Below are 22,544 nucleotides of genomic sequence, written 5' to 3'. Positions count from 1 at the left end.
GCAGCCTAGCAGTACGGTAATGTAAGCCTATTCCTTGTTTCCCTGAGAATCCATCCTGAACTTAAAGGGGCACACAGAGTATTGCATTTAACCAGGGCGTGGAGAAAGCTCAAAGAAAACTTAAGCACAAGGTACAATGTATGTTCAGTAGCATCCTGAAACACTTGCAACAAAACCAGCAAAAACACCGAAGCACACCAACAATTTCTTGTATTTTTCAAGACCTTTTGGGCATGCTCCTTTATAGCAGACAGTACTTCGTTCCTGCCTCAAGCATTAAGCTTAATTTGTTAGAACTGCTTCAGGAACACAGCTATGCAGAGACATCTTATACCTGGTATATGTATAAAATCAGTCTCTTAAAGGATTTTTTAGTATATATACTTCAACAGCTAGTATGAAACAAGTATCACATGCTGTCATTCAGTTCCTAATTTAGCCTGAGCCAGTGCTGTAACCTCTTGCCCGAGGTAACACTTCACAAGCTACTGCATCAAGCACTATAACTGAAGAAGATCTCACGTGAGAGATCCAGGAATGGGTAGGGATGACTGAAGACAGTCAATTCAGGCAGTCACAGCGACACCTATTTCCTCCCTTGCACCCGTCTCTTTAATCTGTAAGAACCTCCATAGCCTGTAATACAACAAATTAAAAGAGGCATTTTTAAATCTTGACTTTTAAACCAACTAACTGGACCAGCTACTACAAAAAAATTAGTCTCCTGTACACAGTTATAGAAGATTCTTCTTTTGAGTTTTATTTGTTTATAGCAACGTTAGCACATGTTTCCACTTAGGTATTTTAGTGCAACAAGGAAAACCATGACCACATTAAGTTTCAGCAAGGTGATCTATGTTTCTATATGCAATGGAAAAGATTAAAGTGCCTCTCCTCTGTTGCACAAGTTTAAAGCTTCAAAAATCTCAGTAAATACCTGTCACTGAACTAAACAAGCAGACACTTTGCTTGATTATGAAATACTTTTGTTGGATGAGCTATCTGTTTTCTGCAGTAGAGCAATTCATTTGTAAGCCACAGGCACTACTACAAGAGTGGTATCAGAGTACAACTGGTGACATTTTCATAGTCTGTGCAAGAATTTCACTCTATTTTTTGCAAGTTGCGTATCTTGAAGATACATTCTCCCAGTTGATCACATTCCAGATGGCTTTCAAATAATCAGGTCGAACATTTTTATACTGAAGATAATAAGCATGTTCCCATACGTCAATTCCTAGCAAAGGAATGAGACCTGTAAAAATAAATACATAAATAAATAAATAAATTTTGTGAATCTATGAAAACATGCTTTACATGTATTACACCCAATTTCTGAGTCTTTATCTACAGAAAGACAAAGAGCTCTCCAGCACATAGGTGCTTATTACAACATATTACAGAACTGTTTGCTCTCTCACACACATACATATATTGCATAAACTGAAAGAGCTAATTAACACCTATGAATATTCTAGAACTGCCTTGATGACATAACTGAAACCAGACAGCTGTTTTTGAAAGGTTTATATCACTTGCACAGCTCTGCAAGCATACACCATGAAGGAGTCTCTTGCAATGCCAGTTTGCTTCCAATATTTAATTAAAAGTTATTCATTAAGTGTCTAATTACCTTCCTTGCTTTTGTGCTAAAACATTCTTCTCACTGAATTATTAATGGCAAGTTTTCATGGGGTGCAGGGGTGAAATTTACCCCATTATGCTGCATGTCCCTATACTAAAATGATTCTTTTTCTTTCCGTACTCATAAGCAACACACAGGCTGCTGACAATACACAAAATTCCTTGCCATACTCTGAATTCTACAGAACATGTATCTGCCATGGGATCTGAACAAACATCCAGTGCAGGCAGGATTCTCATTGGCCATAACCTCTTTCCTCTGTGGAGGGCATGCAGCCTGCCATCATCACTTCCATGTCTCTCTAAGCCAGTAAAAGTATCTTCAAAAGCGATCACTGCCAGAATTACGCTGTTTGTCTAGCTGTAAGATTTACCCATATCCAAGACTGATTTAATTGACACTCATTACTCTTTACCAATACTAAGGAAGGAGGTTACAAGCCTTCCATTTTAAACCCCACACCTTCCCCTCTCCTGTTGCCTAGCCTACACTGACACAGAAAATCTAAAGGCAAGAGGCTTAATCTTCCTTGATACAGGGAGATGCTCCAGCTACTCAAAAATAATCCAAAGGAGACTAAGCTGAAACTACTGTCTGAGACAGCGCTTTCACAATATGCCCCTTCTATTTCCCCTTGGACTAGACAGACTTTAAACCCTACTGCTCCTCATAGATTTTAAGTCCTGCTTTAAAAATGTTGTTTTAAAAGCTGCAACTGTTTTTCACTTTTGCTAGTAGTGACATTCAGTTTTCCAGCTGTATTTATCCAGCAATTTCTTCTCAGCATTTGTCCACAAACCCCTTTCCAGATCTCACACACTTGCTTATGAAATCTATGAAGAGAGAAGCAGAGGGGAAGGAAAGAAGCCTGACCTGTTGTTCCTTGCAAAGGGTCTTGATTTGCACAAGCTGCTATTTGTAGGCGCCCCTGCTCTTTGTTATAGCCAAGCCACCCCCAGCCTGATCCTTGAACACCAACTGATACAGCTGTCAGCTTCTCCTTGAAGTTTGCAAAGGAACCAAAGTCACGCTTGATGGCTTCCATCAATTCTCCTTTAAAAAAAGCAAAGAAAGATCACAGAACATCAGGTATTTAACATCTTTCAGTTTCCAGATATCACCTGGAAACAGAAGGAAAGAAAAGCAAAAACATTTAGGCTCTGTGGGAAAGAAGTGTCTAGACAAACAGCAGCTGCAACATGAATTAACAGTTCCGTCCCAACCTGCTTAAGAGGGCAAACAGACTGGAAAGAAATTAGCCCAGCAGTCAAACATGCTGTCCCCAAAGACACAGTCAAGGTGTTATCAACTGGACATCAGGACCTGTCATTCTGGCCTAAAGGGAAAGGGAACACCACAGAGGATGAGGAAAGAAGGTAAGGAGCTAATATGCATATCTTAAAGGACAACACTAAGTGGCTGTGATTTCTTTGTCTTAGTACAAAGAAATACTTGGACATCTTTGATAGCAGTACAATGAACCTATACATAGTAAGAGGTATTTAACTACTTCCCTCAGATTTTAGATTTGTATCTACCACTACAGTTAGTCTATTTGATATGGATAAAGAGGTTCCATGATTAGATTCCTTCTTTATTATTATATGTGCATGCTGTGGCAAAGGGAACAGAAACTAGAATTTTTTAGTGTAACAACGAATTGTCAAACTACTTCCTCTCCCCTACCCTAGCACACTTGTGCTTTTCGGGTATTTAAGAATTTGCTCAAAACCTGAAGGTGTTTACACTCCTTTCAAATTAGGTTCCTAATTAGCACATGTAAGAACACTTCATACAGTGCAATGATGGAGAATTCTTCATTCCTTCCACCTTCAGAGAGGGGGTCTTGAAAATGTCTTGGCAATAGCTCCAAGTGCATCTTAAGACAGGCTTTAGCAGGCTTCCTAGAGAAGCCCTGAACCATTCAGTTGAAACTGAAAGATGATGGTTTAGGTTTACTGACTTTCACAGAAACTGGGAAACAGAAGTCAAGGCTTTAAAGTGTCTTTTCTGAGAATGTCATCTGAAAACAAGTTCTATCAGAAATGTACTTATTTTAGAACTGCTTGTTGAAATTTCAGCTTTGAAGCTTCAAAACTTCATACTCTAGTCTTAACTAGATCATCTTCAGGCATCTTTGTACTTCCGTGGTAGAGTTAAAAGTCACAAGCAGATGTCACCTATGAAGGCTGGAGTACAAAGCACCTGAAGCCCACCAATTTACAGCCAGACATATAAACCCCATTCAAAAACCCCCAAGTTTATCACAACAGCTTTTGTGAGATGTGTATTATAGGGCCTTTACCCTTAATTGCAGGTCACTTGCAGATAATCACTACTCTATCTTTCCAAAGGAAATTTCTTCCTTTAGGCTTTAACTGCTAAACTATCCCTACTCAAACTGGAGCATAAATCCAGCCACTAGGTTGGGCAGTCTGCAGCACATTTCCTCCCTTTCTGTGAACCATAAGCCAACTTAATTAGTAGAGCTTTGTACAACTATTTTCTCTTTTGAAGATGGAAAGGACAATATACAGCAACAGCCAAGTATTGTGCAGTGTATACATAATCAGCTTTAGAAATTAAGAATACTTAAACACAGGGCTAGCTTTTTATATTCTTGGCTTGCATTCAAAAACCCCTGAATTCCTCAGAATTGTCATACAGAAATGCAAATTAACGGTGGAAAAAATATCCTTCAGACTCTTTCAAAGGAAGAAACAATCATCAGTTCTACTGGTCAAGTAAAAGTGATGCAATAAAGTATTCTAACAAGCACCAACCTTTAGGCTCTCCTCCTCCGTTAGGAGAAAGGTTTGTCCAGAAGATGGTATGATTGATATGACCGCCTCCATTGAATTTCAGTGCAGGCTGAAGTGACACCTGAGCTGTGACATCACCTAAGGATGCCGAACATAAAAATGCGTAAATCATCATCACCACAGCAGTTCCTAAGATGCCACTAGGCCTCCGTCGATCTCCAAAATCTTTCAAGTCTTACTAGCCTATAACATGTCTATGGAAAACATAAGGTTTGTGACTGTTATCCATATTTTAGACAATCATTGACAAACTACATTAAAGGTTTCTTTATCTTTGACCTTTTCTTACGCTGTAATGATATGTGATTTGCCAGCATCGTAACTATCATGCAAGCCACACTACACATGTAAGATCTACTGCCATTCTACAGCAGAATAATGCAACTAGTACAGCCAGAACACTGTAAGGACCCAACACTTGTAAATCGCTCAGTATCACCAACACAAGACAAGAACATCATTCACCCATTAGCTCACTGATTTGCAAACTAAGAATTTTTAAAACAACCTAATTTACAGGGCAAACGGGTTGTGCTTGGGAGAAAGTTGATGAGTACAGTAAGCACATATGCAAACAAAATGTTCTTCTCCCTCCTGCTTTTTGTTTCATTTTGGGTTTTTTTGGAGGTAGATACTTACAGGAAGAGATAGCGACCCAGATCATTCTACTCCACATGACAGAATCCTGCATCTGCACTAAAGATGAAACATCCCTGTACTTCCCTCTCCGCAAAATGTCATGTTCTTTATAGAATTCACTGGTGCCTTGCATCTCTAAATGGTGTTGCACCACTTCAACACAAGTGTTTTGAATGCTATTTTGGTTTTTAAAAGAATTGAAACATTTTGAAGGTTTTAAAATCTTTTTTTATCACTCCAGTAAGAAAATTAGTGGGGGCAGCTGTTTCCTCCACTCTCTCAGGAATGAGTGGTAGAAATCTTCCTATAGCAATAAACAAGTCATCTTAACACAGATGCAAAGGCAAGTCACAAAGCAGTAGCACACCTGTTAACTAAGGTTTTACTACAGGATTCCATGTTCTCAGCATCTCCTCATACCTCTCACAAACTACAGATAGGTACAGGACTGGAAGCAAGCATCCAACGCAGTTAGTAAAACCACTATTTGCTGAATTCAGATATCAAGTTAAGGATGAGACACATCTCATACCCACTCAAATGGCATCTTTGGGACATCTTCCTTGAATTCTGTGTGCCTTAATGACACTTTTAAGGTCATCCAGAGCATACAGCATATCACAAGTCAGAAATCCAAAAATAACCCAGACGTCTTTAACGTCTTCATCCCTCTTTACTCCACCATTCCTTAGAGGAACCTATTCCACAGGACTAGGAGGAACCGGAGACTGCATTTGACTACTGTCCTTAAAACACAGTATTTGTGGTGCTGTCTGATCACTCCAGCTCAACTCTGCACTCAAAAGACAAAGGTAACTTGCCCTTAAGTTACAGTGAATGTATCTTGGAATCTGTTTGTATACATAGCCCCTGGCCTTTGCTTCAGCTTACCACACTCCTCAACACAGCCAGAGGACAGTTCAGTAAAGTAAAACTGGCAACTCAGAGGTGCTCAAAAGACTAGTCAGCTCAGTTTCTCAGTCTACTGGGAGTTATTTGTTTCTCTGTAAGAGCACTTTTACTTTTTTTTTAAGTAAAGCACCACAAGGCACATGACAGTCAGAAAAGAGCAGGGAAAACTGTAGGCACAAGTTTTCACTGAAAGTAAGTTTCAAGTTTGTATGCTTCCATTAGCAAATCTTGCACATTTTGATGGACCAGTAACCAGAACCAGCTTACGCAGAAACAAAAGTCCTGTGCTGCACCCTATCACGAAGTACACACTTGTTTTCAAGTGAGCTGACAACATAAGCCAACAGGACTCAACTGCAGACAGCTTTTGAGTTTTCTAAGCAGATACAGATAGGTGAAGAACTTGTTAAGTATAATCTAAAAAGAAAAAGAAAACTTTACGTTCTATTGCTGAACAAAAGCTACTGACAAGGATCTGTTACCCAGAAGAGATACTAGATAGTCATCAGATGTGCTATGTAACACAACACTGGAATGCAGCACAGAAAGATTTCTGACCATGCTCAGTTTTAAGTATGGAAAAAGAACTACAACACTGCAAGAACGAGGTAGCATGCGTTCAGACTTTGCCCTTTCCTAAAGCCTGGTCTTAGAAGTTTTTCTAGTGAGGGTCAAAATACTACACAATAAACTGGGATACTAGTTTGGGGGAAAAGAAAAAAAAACCACAACCAAAACCACAACCTGAAAAACAAACCAAATCAAAAGACACACAAATATCTCAAGTACGTGTTTGCTTTGGTGTGCATAACCACCACCAATACCTTACCCATTTGCAAAACAATGCCTGAAGATTCCTTAAGGAAAGATTTTTACAAACGGCAAGCAAAGAGATGGTATCAAAGGATAGTATGTTAAAAACATACCTCAAAGGATCCACAACACTTCAGATGTTTCTGCTTATCAGAAATGCTGCCTCCCTAGGGGCTGAAGCGTTGGTCATTAAACAACATTAGTAACAGCAGCCACAGATACACTGTTTTCTTATAGTTCGGGTTCCCTCCTCAGTTGTGTCTGCACTAACTAAACTCCGGAATACAACTTTCCTGCATTCACCACTGGCAGGACAAAGCAGCCAATCCCAATTGCCTGATTCTTAATCGAACCTCATTAGTTCATTAATTTAGACTCACAAGTTATTTTTAGGCTTACTCAGGCACTTGAAAATCTCTAAACTAGCGTAAGTAACCAACAGTCTCTATTCAAGCACACAGGCAATTATCAAGGGATACAGGGTTCAAGTTAACCCAGATCTTGACAATTCTCACTCTCATCCAAGCCCAAGCAGTTAAATTACACTGTGAAGCAACCTGGCAAGACACAGAAGTGAGTCTATACAATAACCGTTTCTCAGAGGTAAAATGGCACTCTTTAGAAAAAGATCACCACAACAGAAAAAAACCCTCAAAAATATTCCATCTTAAAAAAAATATACACACTATTTCACACGTTTTCATCAGTTGAACTGAAAGAAGACTTGAAAAGAAACATTTTATGTATTTCGGTGTAGCCCTGCTCCAACAATTGTAAAGTTTTCCTGTAAGTCAGCACATCTCAAGATTCAATTTGAGATCTTAACAAAAAATTCCACGATGGCTTGCTGCATATTTTAGTATCTCACACTGGCACGAGACCTATGTGACCCCTTAAAAGGACCCAGCGGCATAACTGACACCTAAATTCAGATCTCTTCACTGGGTGTTGTACAGGTTAACTGTACGTTTGTCCTGCTTCCGTTTGTAGGTGACTAAGATTATTTCACAAATATCAGCTGAGTATCTGATGGTGCACAAATTTTACTTAAGTTTGTTAGTAAACTTTCATTACAAAGTATTTGTGTAGTAAAATGACTGCAATTTCCTATTAACTCAGTCTTTGGTTCAAGTAAATATGGACTAAATCCACAGCAATCAATTAATTTTCTTCTAGTCTTACAGTATTACAGAGAACAGAATTCATGCTTTTTAGTTACATCTAGTTTCCAATTATCAGCACCACTGAAGCTTACAATAAAAGCTTGTTCCTAATAACATTTCACTTCACAAAAAAAAAAAAAAAAAAAAAAAAGAAAACAAGAAAGCTTGAATTATATAATCCAAAACTTATTTCCCCTGGAAAGAAGGGATTTTTTTTTTTCTTCTTCCTGTATCATCTATGTCAACAAGCTTTCATCTCACCTGTTGACTGCAGATATACAAACCTTTTGCCAGTGCTTCTTTGTATTTCTCCTCTGTAACATTCAGGTTGTTCACGTAGGTGGCATGATGTTTGCTGTGATGCAGCTGCATGATCTCCGCATTAATATGAGGTTCCAGAGCACCATAGTCATACGGCAAGTCAGGAAGAGTGTGCTTCTGCCTAGAGACTAAGCATCCTAATGGTGCTATCAACTTGCCACTACTTCTAGAAGAGAAAAACAGGAGAAAGTAGTCTTATGTAGTACTTGGGCTTTACCACTGAAGCAGACTGAAACCATGACCGTTATGATTGGTTCTTTTAAGTGCACAGGGTAATAGCTTAGGTAAACAAGGCAAGCTTCCGTTTTTCTGGAGCTTAAAGCAAACACAGTCTGCAGCTTCACTGCAAAGATGAATTCACATAAAGGTCACAGACACAGGGCTTTGCAAGGTAAAGCTGCCACTTCTCAAACCGACCCCTCAAGCCACTGCAGCCACACCCTTCCAAGCGTGCAGGTAAGGCAAAGACAGGAATCGAAACCCAGCAGTAACACGCTGACACGCAACGCTTCACCTAATCTTTATTAATTAAAAAGAGAAGCCAAGAAGCCCCTGAAGCATCCTTTCCTCACTGTCCACAAGGTCCCTACACTGGGAAATAACTGCAAAACCCCACACAGCCCCCGGGTTCCCAGGCCCGGCCCTCTCCAGCGCTAACAGCAGCACACCTGCTTCCCTGCCCCTACGGCGGGGGCAGGAAAACCGCGCGCTGCGTGGGGAGCGGGCAGCCACCACCTCCCACGCACAAAGCCACACAGGCCCTCACCCTTCCCCGTTCGGACACCTCACGCTTGTCATGAGACATAACCACCACGATGAAAGGCGAACCGCTAGGCCAGGAGGGAGGTCGGCTCCCGAGGCCCCTTGTACAGTTCACTGGTGACCTTGGCACAAACCAGGGACAAACCAAGAGCAAAACCCTCGGGGCGCCGAAAAGCAGCCGTGCGGCGACCTTAGCCAGCAAAGAGATCTGGCAGCACCTCGCCAGGCGACGAGAGCCCCTCGGCGCAGGCCGCCAGCAGCAGCCGGGCGGGTGAGCGGACAACGGCCAGCAGCCGCCCGGCCGCGCCGCTGCCCAGCTCCGCGGAGCAGCCGGCAGTAGCGCGACCTCCCTCCTCCCGAAATGGCGGGGAGCCCGTGAGGTGTGCGGAGGGGACGACACCACCACCATCACCTCCTTCTCCCCTCCCGCCCACCGCTCGCGGAGGGCGAGGGCGGTCCGGCCGCCGCCTCACGCTGCGGGGCTGCGACCGGCGCTACGCTCCCCCACCCCGGCGGCGCGGCGCTCACCTGCCGGCCGAGGCCAGGCGGCACAACATGGCGGCTGTCTCGGCCGGCTGCTATACCGACGGCGCAACCGCGTCTTCGCCCGCCCTCGGCAGCGCCCGCCCCAGCGGAGCCGGGGGCGGTGGCAGTGCGGGCGGCACCGGGGGCGGGCACCTGAGGGGGCTGGCCTTCGCCGCGTGGCGGTTGACACAAGGCTGTTGTAGTCACCCCATTTCTTTAAATTGAGAAAAACACCGTTTCTTTATCAGTCCGCGTAGCGCAGCATTATAAGCCGAAGCGCAGTACAGAGCCGTTATCCCAAAGCTCGGGCCCTCAGTGCCGCCGGGCGAGGCGACGCAGCCGCTGCGCCGGGAGGGAGCCGCCGCCGAGCGGCAAAGCGCCGGCCGGGAGCTGCGGCCTCTGGCGCGGCCGTGGGGCAGCGGAGGGGGACACAGCGGCACGGAACGGCCCTTCGAAGGCCTGAAAACCTGCCCGACAGACAGCTGCCTGTCCGTGTTCAGCAGTGCTTACAAATACCTTTCAGCCATTTTCTCCGCTTTGTTTGTTTGTCCATCTGTGTTCCTTGCCTCAGTTCTGGGCACCTCTTGTTGCCCAACATCCGGTTCCCTCCCGGTAGCAATTCAGCAGCCCTTAGTGCTGCCGACAGTCCTTCATTCGGGCACCTCACCGATTATTTTAGCTGACGGGGTTATAGTTACTGCAAATGAGTTCAAAGACCTATTAAAAACCGGTTCCCCAGAAAGGTCAGTGAGGATAACTCTTCCCTCAGAGTTAGGAGGCACTCTGCAGACAAGACAAACATTAGGTAAAATTTTAGTTCTATGGAAATCATCTCTGCTCCCACAAAACCCACAGTCTTTTGGGTTTAGTCCTATTAAATAAACACATTCTAAGATCTTACAGAACCCACATTTATCAGAATACAAAAACACAAGTTACAAAAATTCAGTGCAGGTTAGGTCTGAACAACCTTGCTGAAAATAAATTACCTTATCTTGGAAATTGCCAGAATATCCAACTGGAGAGATCCAGGCAGGTAATCTCAGCCCACCATGAGGCACAGGACAGCGGCATGTGTCCGTCCATCCCCCCGCTCCTTGACAGATCTGACAAACCCACGCTTCACCTACCAGCCACCAGCACTCTGGAAGTCTGAACAGTGAAAGTAACTGCTTTATCAACAGATACGATAACAGGCGAGTTGTCTGAAATCAACAGGAGGTTTGGAAACAAAGAGCTCCCTGTGAATGCTGAAAATATGTACAGCAAGATTTAGACAGCATCTAATTTTAAGGAGTATATTAGTGATCAATAAAATGTCCTATTTTGTTAAAATGAACTGACTACTTTTGGCATTACTAAATGTCGTAACAGCCACTGACAGCCAGGCAAGAACATCAGTATGTTTTAGCATTCCTGTATTATTATACTGCAATTCACTAATGCTTTTTTTCCAGTAAGCGTTGAAGCAAGTCATTATATGATGCACTTTGTTAACTGATGTGGTTGCTGGGTTACTTTCATTAAAGAAAAAAATCAACTACAGCTTGCTTATTTAGAAGATACCCTGTAAGCAGAGAATGACAAGGGGAACAGCTTATCTTCCCTTACAATTATTTTCCTTCAACAAGTTAAGCTAATTTCTAAGTCTCAGGGTATAATTTGTATTTCTGGGGTTTTTTAGCTCTTTAGCTAAGCCTTATGTTTTACTAATTTAAAAGTTAAGTACCACCTACTTAAAAAAATTAAAACCATTCTTTATATGAATTTTAAGGCATGAATGTCCTACAGTAACTAACAGTGTAAGTAGTAAGCTGTCACCACCCGAAAGCTATGCATTTTTTTAACCTTCACACAATTAATAGCAATTACTCTAACTCCAAAGATATCTTTCATCCTTCTAACTCATTACACTAGGTGAAAAGATGTCTACCGTTTTCTTGCCATGAGTTGGTTTCAGATTGAGATTCAAACCTCAATCACACATTTCCCCACAAGGTTTTTTACCTTCTATACTATCACATAAAGCCTTGTGATCTATTATCAACATTTTAAACTTCTTACGAATATATTCTACCATGTACAGGATCCAAGATGTCTATAGTGCTTATGTATGTACAATCAAGCCACATGATACTAAGACCAAAAATAAATCACCAGCACCTACAGATCTAGATCACCATCAGGGATTTTTGTAAACCAAATTACTTTGGGTGCCAGATGCTGGTACTGTTTTTTATAGATACTTGTCACTTCCTTTCCATGCATTCAAGTAATAACTGCTATTTTTCAGGCAATGCAAGCTGAAATAATATTAAGAACAACCAGGTATTGCCAATAGAATACGCACTTCCAGTGACAACTAAGTGGGTTTAATACATTTAAGTGAACCGCATGAAACTGAAATAGCAGCCGCACATGGACTAGCACATCTCTACACAGATGACAGCAGCCAGTAGTATTTTAGTTACATCCATTTGTCTTGGACAACACTACCGCAGATGCTAATGCTCATATAATATGCCACTTAAAAGGTACCACAGAAACCCTTCTATAATCTAGGAATTTATTGTAACTGTGTAAATTTGAAACAAATTCAAAAGCTTCCCTTTGAACAGTGCTTAAAAGCAAGTGCTTTTTCATCTCCTTATGTTACCATCACTAAACACCTAGATAGAAAATAACCACCAGAAATTCAGGTTACAAGAAATTCTTAACTCATCACTACTGAACAAAAAAGGTACGCCTAAAGATAATTTTTTCATTCTCTGCACCTGTTTAGTCAGTTCCCTCAGGCAGGCATTTAAAAACAACAGAAGTAGTATCTGGCTTAAGAGACTGAATTACTAACACCTTCATTTTTTGTAGTTTAATTTGTATATCTACCTGCTGGATACATCTAGAATTTTGGAGGTTTTTAAATCTTTATAAAAGCCAGTTTCCAACACTAACATCTACTTTTATTCCCAGCCCCACCAACCCCCACCCCCTTATCTGCCAATAAGGGCAAAACCTGTAGGATAAGCACTATTAGGCTGTCCTGAAATTAGTACGAGTACACACCTGTAACTTCAGGCATTTGGCATAAGCTGTATCATATACCATTGACACAGGAACAAATTCAATAAAAAACACAAGTACTGTAAATACACCGCATACAAATAAGCCATGTAAGCCAATGCAGAACAATGAGGAAATTACATTATTAAAAGTTTTTATTTAGGTTTGGTCAGTACAGGTAAGATAATATTGGAGTCACAGAGCAATATGCATAAACAGGATACAACAGTTCTTAAAAACTGAGTAACTATGCACACAATTCAAACATTCGGTCACCTAAGGAGAAAATGCACAGATGTATGGTGGGAAAAACTGTAATTAACACTGAAACTACTACAGGACTTGTTCAGTAAGTCCATCTTTTAGTGATATAACTACTGTACTGGGCAAACTTGGCAGTCATAAACCCACGGCTATTATGACAAATCTTGAAGGTGGTGTAAGTATAACAGTATGAGTAAGAATGCCCTTACACAGCACAGGTTCTAGATATACACAGATTTGTACAGACATCATTTGTTATACTTTATGGAAATAATTTCCATTTCAACTTCACATTAACTCATATAAAAATAACTTGAGCTACACAAACGTCCTTTTAGCAACATTCAACGTAATTAACTGTTAAAATTTCCAAAGTGGCAGAGGTATTGAAGCAAAAAGAAACCCACAAAAAGGCAAAATCGTGACAAGTATGCACTAATTTAAACAGCTTCTGGACAGTATCCTCTCCCAATTTAAATGACACTGTATAAAAATGTTGCAGAAAAATGTTACAAAACTGAACCCTGCACATTTACACTGGAGTCCAAACCATTCTGGACATGACGAGAACCCACAGTTCTGTTACCTTTCATGCTCACTGTTTTCTCCTCTTGAGGATCATGATTGGAGTCTGTGTCATTTGAGTGGTGAGTGAGAGAGTTTTCACTGCCAGTGGGAGAGTCTACACTTTCATACCCAGTACTGAGTTGATTTATGTAGCTACCACTTCCTCTACCAGTTCTATCTTCAGAGTGGTTGGACAGCTTATTACCATTCCCTGGAGAAGCCGGGAAGTCATCTTCCGTGCCGCTACCCTCCCTATAAAATCCAGGCCCAGACGTCCGCTGATGGGAGGAACTACCATTGCTTGGTCCGTTTGCCAGGCGGCTGCAGTCTTTACCCACAGCCTCTCCCTGGTCTGTAGGCTCTGAAGATGGAGTCCTGCTGGTACCCGGGTTGGAGGCCTGGGACTGCTGCTGCTGGTACTGCGCCAACTGCTGGCGAGTCTCCTTCAACTGCTGCTGAAGAACTAGAATGGTACTCTGCATACCCTCTACCTCCTCATCAAGCTGGATGATGAAGTCATTCAATTCTATATAAAGAAAACACATTTGTTGCAAATACTTAATAGCCCATCAATCTCAGACAAAAAAGTTAAAATCCTGTAACTCAACATTTAATGCTGAAATTTTTTGAAAGAGTTTTTCAGCCATCAGGTGTGCAATGGTTTTGATACTCTGCCTCTGAAAGAGGAAATGCTTAACTGTCATCTATATACTTTCCATACTGCTACTCAAAAATACACGACAAGAAATTAATTTCTGGGCAACAATGGAGGATATCCGGAAAACAGCTCAACTCCAGCAACTAATATTTTGCAAGTACATCCTCATGTATCTACTTTTACTCAAGTATAAAACCTTTGCTGAAATACTGTAAAAGTGACCAAGAACCACATCTGTATATAACAGATCTGAATAATTATAAAAGCCTGTGCAGCGACAAAAAAAAAATTTAGTCCTATCTCAAGTAAGTTACTGTTCTTAATCCTGCATAACAACAGGACACTGAAAGACTTTCTTATAAAAAAACCCTGCTAACTAATTCCACAGGGTATTTTAATACTTATGTACCAAGAAAAACAATGTTACAATTTAGACTGCATTTTGGAGCAAACCAAATCTGAACCAGAAACTGTGAAAGAAACAGACTCCCTTAGTTTTCAATTTAACTGCACGCCATTGATATGGTGGACCAAACAAAATGCAAACTGCTAATTACTGTAAAAATTTGTAAAATTGAACTGTGTCTGCTGCTATGTAAAAAAAACATCGGAAAACTGCTACTGCAGTATTATCATCATCTTTGTTCATACAGGGAAGCAGCAATAGGAGTTAAACACATCTCAGTTCTGGAGCTTTCTTCACTATACTGCACTCAACAGCAGAAATCTTTAAAGAATGTCCACGCTCGCTTCAGTCTAGATTTATCAAGTTCATAATTAAGTGCATTACCTTAATAGTAGTTAAGAAGCAAAAGGGTAACTATTTCAACATGTCATTGCAGAAAATCTAATATTAAAGATTCCAGCTATTTCATACTGCTGTGTTTTCAAAAATATGACTGGGGGGGGATCTATTCTTCAAAATACAGGGTATGTCAAGACTTAGATAATGCCAAATGAAATCTATGCTATCTTACAGACTTCACATGTAAAACAAAAACATATCCAGGTTTATGTACTGTCTAAATAGCTCATGTCCCAAAACTTACTGTAATTATGAGATAACCTACTCTTAACATTAGAGTATAAATACCTACTGACTATGTAGGTCTCTCAACTGAAGATTTTTTAAATTTGCATTTTCCCCTCCACTTAAATTATGCAAGAGGTCAGAGTTTATAGGTAATCTCAATTTAGGTTTACAATGCTGTAAAATTTGGATTGTAAATACAATGACGACATTTTAGTTTATTCGAATTACCGAAGGGGAAAAAAAAAATCTATTTTTCTGAAGCATTGTTAAAAAGTTGGTATTTTTAAAAATAATTCCAAAAGGAGTCAGTTAATAAGAAGCATTCTGCTCTCAGTGCGTGCTTAGCTTCATGCAACGTTAACAGCTTTCGTGTTACCAATTCTCCAATAACATGTGCAAAATAAACATTCTCTATTAAATAGCATGGCCTACCGTACAAAATCTGGCAATATCAAATTCAAACACTGCATTACTGGAACTGCACATCCCACCAGTCCCCCAAAGATAAGGGTGGGTTTGTCTGTTTTAAGTTAAGACTACCAGTGATGGCTTACAATTGTCATATTTCACTCTGTATTGCCTCTTCTTTCATTCTAGCAAAGATGGTTTTACAGTATGTGTATTATCAGGAAATTGAACTAGCAGAAGTGCAAGGCAACTTCCATTTTCTTAAAAAAATCCCTTACCATCCTGACTGCTTTTAAGTTCCTCACTATATTTCTTCTGTAAAGCCAACTCTGCCTCAAGCTGTGCAATACGTCCTTGGGACAGCTGCCTTCCAAGCTCTTGATTCTCCTGGATAAGCATTCGACACTTCGCCATTAACTTTTTGCCTGTTTGGCTGCAAAGGAAAGAGCCATCTATCACAAAATGAATACAAAACCTTCAGTAATCTTCCTCAATCACAATTACAGACAAAAAGGAGATGCAATTTCTGCATGTCACAATTCACGAAACATTATGCCTCAACATAATTGTCATAGCAGAAAGTCTCCCTATAGTTACCACGTGCTGTTCCAATGTCAGTTGATCTTCTGTCGCTGTCCCATAAAGTGGAAGGAGGCAAGTTTTATTACTGCAAACACGAATAAGCATATTGTTCTTTTTCAGTACCAACATCTGGATTATCAGTATGCACAATCTTGCATGTGCTAATTCTCAGTGGAGTTAAATATCTGATTAAAGATGTGCCCTGTAATTCAAAACATCAGGTACTGCATAAAAGTTACATGTGTAAACTAAATTATAAATAAAAACTTTCTTCATTTATTGTACTAGTAAAATTAATAATTTTTTGTTTGTTTTTTTGAAGAAGGAAGTTGCTTGGGGTAAGTATTAAATCCCATGTTCATTTTTCATAGTGACATCCATTTTTAAGAGGCTTAGACATTCTTTTGAATGCTGTCCAGGTACTCTTATTTAAAAAAAAAAAAAAAATCAGATGTCTATTTTTCAACCCAATTTATGTATTGACAGTAACGTACAGTCTGTTTCACAATTCCTATGGTCAGCTTTCCTAAGCACATCTTGCATGATAAGGAGAAAGTAAAAAGTAGTTAAAAATTGGCAGGAACTTAAAGAAGGAGTCTATTAATACACTTCCTTTAGAATTTCAAATCATGAGTAATGATCATTACGATGCCCAGTTTCTGAAAGAAATGGGAAACTGGCAGGAAAAACTATTTTGAGCTGACAAGATTTTCTTTACTAAATGAGTAGTATCACACATCTTTAATCTTCATGATAAATGTTGCATTGTAAATAAAGCATTATAGGAAGTAGTATGCAAATTAATATATAGGCAATACAGCTGACTCCATAAAAGAAAAATTAAAGTCCTTTAAGACCTTGGTCTGCCAAAGTCAGGATAGCAATAACAAAGTTCTCCTTTTAATAGGCTCAGCAACATAATGAAGCTGTCCTCTTTTCTACATAAGTGCAAACTATGCCAAAAAAAAAAAAAAAAAAAAAAAAAAATCAACAAAAACAAAAAACCCAACCCCAACTTGAACAGGTTTATTGTTAATTCAATGGCAGGACTTGCATTACTTCAAGACCAAGAAGGTCATTTAATTTTTTGTTTGCTTTTAAACAAGTGACAAAGACTGAAAGAAATTTTGAGGATTAAAAAAGTAGAACAGGAAATTTCTGCTTCATTTCACAGCCACAGTTCTCTCCTGCAACCAAAATACCCAACCAAAAGAATTTAAAATAGTAATTTTCTTATCAACTACCTTTTAAGCATTCAGGCCTTAGACAACTTTTATGTTCTGCCAATTCTGCCCCATTAAACATTTTCCGACTGACTTTCCCAACTCTTTCAGATGGGCTGCTCCAGAAGGAATCTGGCTGTGTAAAGTCCTGGGAGCCTGAAACTCTGCTAAAGGCAGCAACCCGTTTTCTTTCTTGATGTGATGTCCAATGCCAAGTCCTTGAAGTTTAAATTGTGCTGACCTAATACAGTCCAAGTCGCACACTTTAAGATGCAAGTTTCCTTAGAGATGTTCATTCTGTGTAAAGCAGGACCACTTTGGAGATAACCAATGTGACACATCCCAAAAGTTATTAGGCAGACATGCAATGATTTTTAGCCGTTTGCAAATTCCTGTTACTGTATTCATCACCACTACAAGTTGAAGAAGTTCACAAGAAGTGCTTAAGTCATTTAATGCTTTTCTCTTCACAAAACAACGTCAACTGTAGAGTTAGCCAGTACCAGTTACCTTGGAATTGGGACAATTTTAGAATCCCATTAATTTCTTCATGTCAATTCCTGCCAAAATGTAAAATACTTATTACCTGTATAGAAATTTGCATAGTTACCTATAATGCTGTTTCTTCCCATCAAAATTTTTCCAGATGTTCTTAACTAGTATGGCACCAAGTAACCTCCCCTTGCAATTTACAAAAAAAGACAAGACATGCAAGAATATAAAACGCAGTACTACTAAAATAACTCCTATTAGCTGTAAAACTAAGTTTGGCATCATTTTTGCAAATCTGCTTGAACATACCATGCAACAAAACCTGTAAGAATATAAGTGGTTAAGTTTCAGTGGACTAATGGTGTACTAGGCTTACTGCAAGTGACATTTCTAATAGTTTCTAATGCAAGTGTATACTCCATGTTTAATGACTGTTGAAATGGCTTTGCATAGCCATTCTTTTGATTACATGCCCTTTTATTTCTCCCTCCAGACATCAGCAATGATTATGCTGTACACCCTTACCTATGGTTAAGGCCCAGAGCTAAGATCACTTAGGGTTGCAGTTAACATGTTACCTTAAGAACACTAGTTAGGGACCTGAATAGGAGCATCATCTCTTTCAAAAACTAGGTCAGATGCTGTGAAATGAAAGTAGTTGTGTACAAGGATGGACAATTAATACAATTAAGGGAGGAATGCAAAGAGAATGAAAAATCCTATAAATACATGAATCTTCATTTCTTTACCTTTCCAGAAAGGGAAATCAATAAAATCTTATCCCAGTTAATGAAGACAGCCTCAATTATTTACCAGGAAGTTAACTCTAATTTTCTGTATTTCAGCTACTGCATGTATGAATTATAGTTTTAAGTTAGTGGTGTGAATGTGCATATGAAATACAGAAATCCCACAGCTACAGAAATAACATAAGCTTCTTTCGATACTTTTTCTTGAAAGAAAGTGGTGAGTTACTTGTCTCTCCTCAGTTGTATACACCCATTTAGAGCCTGAGGACCAATCTGTATCTAAATGTATTAAATCACTTTCTGAACTCCAAGTTAAACAAGCAATCTGCATGACATGCCTCTATCCGCATATTATAGTGAGCTTTACAAATAACTTGGTAACACGTTAACAATTTATTAATGCAAGTCTTACCTCTGTTGTGATGCTAGATCATTAAAATCTTAAGATACTGCTATAGCAAAATCAATCATTCCAGATGTATCACATTTAAATAGGTAAAGTTTTTCCTGTAGGTTTTTCTTTTGCTGTTAAGTCATTACTCATTAAAAAAACAAACCTGCATAAGTACACTACTCTTCAATCCCATATTAATCATCTGAAGCACAAACAGTTAAGATACTTATTTAACTTGGAAGTAATGCCATCTTAATAGAAGTCATCAAAACAGTTAGAATACATCACCTTCTGTGATAGCTGGATGTCTTTTTTTTTAATTTAAAACTGAATTTTCTAGGATCAGACTGAGTCATAAAATGTTGCCCAACTGTTTTGAAAATCAAAACCTCAAATTACTAAATAGAACTCAATTCACTAAGGAAAAAAAAACAAACACACAAACACTATACCAAATCTGCATTTCACTTTACACACCTCAGACGTGCAGTCCCAACTGTCCCGAATTGCTACTTTTACAAGTAACTTGGGACAACAAAACAGAGGCATCAATAGAGTAGCAAAGGCTCCTTTCACTGATTCCACCAAGGAAAATGCATGCGTTTAAGGTTTTTTTTGGTTTGTTAAAATACTGACTTTGTTTTCAGAGAACGAGACAATGCAGAAGTAACAACCTGTTGAATTCTCGTTCATCCCAGGAGTTTCACAATACAACAGTATAACCAGTAGTGTTCCTTGAACTATATATTACAACTATTTCAAGGCACATTTTATATAGAAGTGCAATACAAAAAAAAACCAGCTGTACAAAAGGAATAAAAACACCCCACCAACACTCAAAACAGTTGCCATCGTGTGCCTTCTGTATTAAGCATTTGAGATCAGTTCTTAGTATAAAAGTTAAAAAAATTCTCATTTCTGCATGAAAACATGCAGTGAAATACTATCACAACCAGTTTTTCTTATACATGCTAGTTGTGATCAAATATATATTGCTTCCAACAGTTTTAAACCTGCAATTAGGTAGAACGTACATTTTCGTACAGCCCTAATTTTGAGGCATCCACAGTTATTACCAACCATCCAGAAAACAGTTCATTATTTAGCAACATTGACTTAAGGCTCCGTCAAGTGCTATAGAGCCCACAGGCTAAACAGTCAAATGTGTACACTACCACTGTTGTGATATCAAATAGCACTCTCACGGCTATTCAAAACTGGTTAGCAAGTAAACTCTTTAACGCAAAATTCACCTCATCGAGTTTTGACCCAGGAGTTCAGTGAACAAGCAGGAAGTCCACAGTCTTATTGGCAAAACTGACTTACAGTCTCTAAGTCACTAGGCTCAAGGTTAAGAGCGAAGCATATTCCACTTCTACATTTTACGGGAATTTTACATGTTCAATTCATGATTTATAATCTCTAGGTTCTCTCTCCTCCAAACTGTCTGTAGACACAGTGTGCCACAGACTTAAGACTTCTGTTTCTCCCTCTATTTTCTTCAAATAGAACAATTTTGCAAGTGTCTACATGTTCTAGAAAAGATTTTTTTTCGAAGATGGCCATTTCTTCAGAATAGTCCGACGCTGTCAGGCCTCTGAAGCAAAGGGGGAGAAAAAAAGCTGAAACACAAGGTTCATCTGATAAGTTTTACATTAAGCATTACAAGCTGGACAGTATAAGAATGTGGCTTTTGCCTCAAAACGTCTGAGTCTTGGTGTGGAAACGAGTACTTGGCTGTCCCACCATAGCATTCTCGTAGTGGGACTGTCAGGGAAGTCTTGACTGGGGAGTATTTGTTTTGTTTACCTATCAGGCGTAAATTTCCAGGCACTCAGTTCATTTTGGGCTTGTTCCAGTTTGTCTTTAGTCTGTTCCAGTTCACCTTTCATTTTTAGGAAAAACAAGTTGATGGCTGGGTCCACCATTGTCGATCGCAGTTGGGCAACACTAGGCTGCTGGACTTGCTTGAGGTACTGAATCTGATTCTGCATAAAATAAGAAAAAAAGACTGTTATTCCTACAACATAAAATTAAATTTTAAAGTCATTTAGATTAAAGTTATTCCAAAGATAACATCAAGGAAGTTTGCCTTATTTCAGTGTAACTTGAAAGAGGCAGGATAAAAAAAATTAAATCGCTTTTGCCCTCCTGAACCCAATGAATGTGCATGTTCACCTAATCTCTGACCCTGCCACCCACCAAGCTTAAGCTTTCAAAGCCAATTTTTTCCTCCCTTCTTTCTGTTTCAAATTATTCTCCATATGTGAGTTTACATTTGCTAAAGCAGTGACTGGAACATTAGAATGCTTCCTTTCTTTTTTACCTGCATGCACTCTTTTGGAAAAAAAAAAGTATATACAAAGAGTTATCTCCTTAAAACAGCCAATTCCCACATAACTTCAGTGAAAGTTACTATGAACATTACAGCTAATATTGACCAATAATATTTTTAAGCAGCTACTAGAAAGGTTTATTGCAAAAAACCTTAGAAGTCTGTAAACACAACAGTTATTTATGAGCAAAGTTTGCATACTTATTTTTTAAACAAAATAATTTAGAAATAGTAACATCCAAAAGATTTTGGTTCAATTTGATTCTCTTGAAGTAATTAAAACGCAAAAGATTTACAATTTTGTAATTTACTACCCAGAGGATTTACAATACAGTTAAACTTTCAGGAGTAACTGAGATTTCTTTTACATACAGCATTCATTAGTCAAAACTTGTACATATTTAAATAGGATTAACTTCTTTAAAGTTTCATGTATTTTTAACTCTTCACGACAATCTTAAAATGCACTAAACAGTACATGTTTAGAATCCAGCTAATCACTAGAAGCACATCAGCCCATTGTTATGCTCCCTGTATCATACACATTTCTTCATCAGCAAGAGGTGAAGAAAATTACATGAGATGAAAAAAGTAGTATTAATTGAAAGTCAGTGGGTTTGCCTCCTGCTGCACACACAATGTTACAACCAGACTTGATAGCAACAGTTTTACTAATGAATACGACAAGGCATCACCAGCAAAATGGAGGGAAAGAGACTCTCCCTCCACACTTGGGAGAAGCAGCACAGTCAAAAGCACTGTCAGTTTAAAAAATTTTGCTTTATATACAGTTATTGTGTTATGGGATCCTTAAACTTTCTCTTCACCATTGCTGTGTAAGTACAAACAATCTATTTACCTTAAGAATGTGCAGTAGTGACTTCAGTCACTTCTTGACCGAGGACATGTTTTAATTTATATATTATTAAATAGCAAGCACACTTGGATTTTTATTTCAAGTAAGTGATTTCAAAGGTACTGAAATAACTGATATATTGCCACTGACTTCACATTAACTTGATACTGTCAAAATAAAAATATTTAGCTACTTAACAGAAATAACCATCACAGTAAGTTTTAAATAGATCAACTTGTGTCCAAAAGATATCTAAAGGGAATGAAGGACTGCATAAAAATATTTTCAAGAAATAACTCAAGAACCCACCAATAAACTTTC

General features: G+C 39.1%; 2 protein-coding genes and 1 long non-coding RNA gene across 4 annotated transcripts in view; all 3 read right to left on the bottom strand.

Moving 5' to 3' along the window:
* Window positions 1-734: 734 nt before the first annotated feature.
* On the bottom strand, window positions 735-9,740 carry SOD2 (superoxide dismutase 2). Its single transcript, XM_080390624.1, has 5 exons — window positions 9,606-9,740; window positions 8,279-8,481; window positions 4,429-4,545; window positions 2,519-2,698; window positions 735-1,255 (listed from the first exon to the last, which is right to left on the bottom strand). The coding sequence occupies exons 1-5, from the start codon at window positions 9,632-9,634 to the stop codon at window positions 1,110-1,112; spliced, it is 675 nt and encodes a 224-aa protein (XP_080246750.1). The 5' UTR covers window positions 9,635-9,740; the 3' UTR covers window positions 735-1,109.
* Window positions 9,741-12,799: 3,059 nt separating this feature from the next.
* The window catches only part of WTAP (WT1 associated protein), a 28,507-nt gene continuing 18,762 nt past the window's right edge, over window positions 12,800-22,544 (bottom strand). Inside the window, exons 6-8 of one of the 2 annotated variants that reach the window (XM_080390609.1) lie at window positions 20,842-21,020; window positions 15,871-16,025; window positions 12,800-14,019 (exon numbers count right to left, since the gene is read on the bottom strand). In XM_080390609.1, coding sequence (XP_080246735.1) covers window positions 13,436-14,019; window positions 15,871-16,025; window positions 20,842-21,020 — 918 coding nt within the window. In that variant the 3' untranslated portion in view covers window positions 12,800-13,435. Of the gene's footprint in view, window positions 14,020-15,870; window positions 16,026-16,610; window positions 20,630-20,841; window positions 21,021-22,544 lie in introns of those variants that run through there. The other variant, XM_080390610.1, reaches the window with a different exon arrangement.
* Window positions 14,513-15,864, bottom strand: LOC308065084. The gene is made up of 2 exons (XR_013928654.1): window positions 15,392-15,864; window positions 14,513-15,358 (listed from the first exon to the last, which is right to left on the bottom strand). It is a non-coding gene; the product is annotated as an uncharacterized lncRNA (long non-coding RNA).

This window comes from Falco punctatus (genome assembly GCF_963210335.1).
Source record: "Falco punctatus genome assembly, chromosome: 5".
NCBI classification, from domain to species: domain Eukaryota; kingdom Metazoa; phylum Chordata; class Aves; order Falconiformes; family Falconidae; genus Falco; species Falco punctatus.
The sequence above is the reverse complement of the archived record's forward strand: the minus strand, read 5'-3'. Positions and strand labels throughout refer to the sequence as shown.